The sequence below is a fragment of the Penaeus chinensis genome, chromosome 1 (assembly GCF_019202785.1).
Source record: "Penaeus chinensis breed Huanghai No. 1 chromosome 1, ASM1920278v2, whole genome shotgun sequence".
Lineage (NCBI taxonomy): Eukaryota > Metazoa > Arthropoda > Malacostraca > Decapoda > Penaeidae > Penaeus > Penaeus chinensis.
The window spans coordinates 40033838-40036337 of record NC_061819.1 but is presented as its reverse complement, the minus strand read 5'-3'; the positions used below and the strand labels follow the sequence as shown (position 1 = coordinate 40036337).

At 51.4% G+C, this 2500-nt stretch overlaps 1 protein-coding gene across 1 annotated transcript in view; it reads right to left on the bottom strand.

The window, feature by feature from the left end:
- LOC125027882 overlaps nt 1-2500 on the bottom strand; it is a 3948-nt gene that overhangs the window by 753 nt on the left and 695 nt on the right. The window contains exons 2-6 of the mRNA XM_047617016.1: nt 2288-2438; nt 1382-1613; nt 928-1044; nt 606-806; nt 1-353 (exon numbers count right to left, since the gene is read on the bottom strand). The exon at nt 1-353 is cut by the window's left edge and continues 753 nt beyond it. Of these exons, the coding sequence (XP_047472972.1) occupies nt 155-353; nt 606-806; nt 928-1044; nt 1382-1613; nt 2288-2438 (900 nt within the window). The 3' untranslated portion in view covers nt 1-154. The remainder of the gene's footprint in view (nt 354-605; nt 807-927; nt 1045-1381; nt 1614-2287; nt 2439-2500) is intronic.

Sequence of the window (2500 nt, the reverse complement as noted above, 5' to 3'; positions counted from 1 at the left end):
CCACGCGGTCATCGCATGGGCCATCACGACGTCGCTCTCGAAGATAAACAAAACAGGAGATGTTTACGACCAAAAAGTGGCGCGAGCTTCGTGGCCGCGAAAGATAGGCTGATGGAGCACTTCAGTCCCAAATCAGCTGCAACACTGTTGGCGTTCACTCCTTTGACACTTCCACTGCCTCCTTCTCAACCTCGGATGCAACCTCATCGATTTGATTGGTGTGGGTGGGTTTGTGCGCGATCTTTGGCGTTTCACCGTAGGCGGCGCTGCAGCTGTAGACGCTGCAAGTGCCGGCGCGGGACGTGCGGAACAGCTTCTCGAGGCCGACGCGACGGGCCATGAAGTCAGGCGTCCTGCGGGAGAAGCATTATTAGAGAACGAGCAGGGAATACACATGTCCAATTCTATGCACTGTTTAGGGAGGGAGGGAGAGAGAGAGAGAGAGAGAGAGAGAGAGAGAGAGAGAGAGAGAGAGAGAGAGAGAGAGAGAGAGAGAGAGAGAGAGAGAGAGAGAGAGAAACACAGTGGCCATATAAAAGTAAAATAAGAATATACTACTAAAAATTGAACGAGACACAGGGAAGAATACAAGAGGCAGCACTTACAACGTGGCGATGTAGTACAAAGCTTTCTGCATGAATGAAGCGTTCTCTTTCTCGCCGAGCAGAGTGAGCTCGCAGAAGAGCTTCATCTGGCACTCGCGTTCGCCGAGGGCAAAGAAGTCGTTCTCCATCATCGCCTGCAGGAGGGGTAGCTCTGACGGGTCGAAATCCTCCTCCAGGTGGTTTGAGCCATCGAAACTACGTCTGTTGAAATAAAATAAAATAAAAAATAAATAAAAATATATACGAACGACATTTACCTTGACTAATAAATTACAAAACACATCCTCCAAACGATCCATCGAAGGGGCGCGGCTGGTCTTACCTCCTGATGGCGAAGGTCAAGAAGCCGGCGGGCAGCGCAGAGAGCAGGATGCCGATGGGGACGATGGTCACGGCCATGTCGAACATCATGTCCGTGAAAGACCACTCGTCATCGTAGCTGCAGGAGAAGCGAATCAGCTCGGGCGCAAGGGAAAGTCAACGAAACATATGAATGAAGCCCATGAATGAAGCGCAGCCACAGTCAGGAAAGAGATAAAGAGCTCGGTTCGAGTCGAACATAATTCTTATATAAGTGTTGTTGTTGTTGTCATTTTTTTCGGGGATTAATGCTTACGCCTGAAAAGGCTATGTTCCATTCCAGGGTATGCGGATACGAACTATGCAGGGATGATGCAATACTACGGAATCGCTTATTCTACATGGGCGTATATACAAGAACAACTAAGCTCAGACTCGAGGGTTTTCCTCGAGGGTCAAGGAATAGCAGAACTCACTCGTCGTCTCGAGCTGGGTGGCCGAATTGGTGACCTGATTGAATGGGGCTGTAACTGCTGTAGGAGGAGTGGTGACCTCCGGCAGAAGCGGGGATGTAGCCGACGGCGGGGTAGCCGTAGCCGATCTGCGAGGCGCCGCCGGAGGGGTAGTAGTACTCGTAGTCATAGTCGTAGTCATAGTCATAGCCCATCCACTCCCAGAATTTCTTGCTCCAATCCGAGAAGGTTCGGCCTGGAAGCACTCTCTGGTTAGCGATGTCTGTCTGTCTGCCTGTCTGTCTGTCTGTCTGTCTGTCTGTCTGTCTGTCTGTCTATCTGTCTGTCTCTCTGCCTCCCTCCCTCCCGCTCTCTCCCTCTCTCTCTTTCTCTCTCTCTCTCTCTCTCTCTCTCTCTCTCTCTCTCTCTCTCTCTCTCTCTCTCTCTCTCTCTCTCTCTCTCTCTCTCTCTCTCTCTCCTCTCTCTCTCTCTCTCTCTCTCTCTCTCTCTTCTCTCTCTCTCTCTTCTCTCTCTCTCTCTCTCTCTCTCTCTCTCTCTCTCTCTCTCTCCCTCTCTCTCCCGCTCTCTCTCGCTCTCTCTCGCTCTCTCTCTCTCTCTCTCTCTCTCTCTCTCTCTCTCTCTCTCTCTCTCTCTCTCTCTCTCTCTCTCTCTCTCTCTCTCTCTCTCTCTCTCTCTCTCTCTCTCTCTGTTATTTGGTGTAGGTAATGTTCGGTTTTATCTTGTTGCACGAATCATATTTCTTCCCCTAAGTCTTAAAAATATAGCAATTCAGAGGAAGTGTTGAACCTAATAAACTTCCCTTACAGGAAAGCCTGACAAACAACAGGACTGAACAACTATCTGGTGCGATAAACATGTTCCAAATCCGGCTGCCTTTGCCCCTCCTAATAAACCTTGAAGGAAAGTCACCTGAGCCGACGCTCTTGGCCACGACGGGCGTGTCATCCACGAAGTCGTCCTCCAACTGTGCCGCTGCGCCGACCTCCTCGGGCAGCGCCACCGCCTGGCAGAGGAGCGCCGCCGCCACCGCCGCCGCCGCCGCCACACGCACCGCTTGCATCTGGGGGCACGGGCACGGGGCGTTGATAACAAGAGATAAAAGGAAACATAGTACTGGTTGAA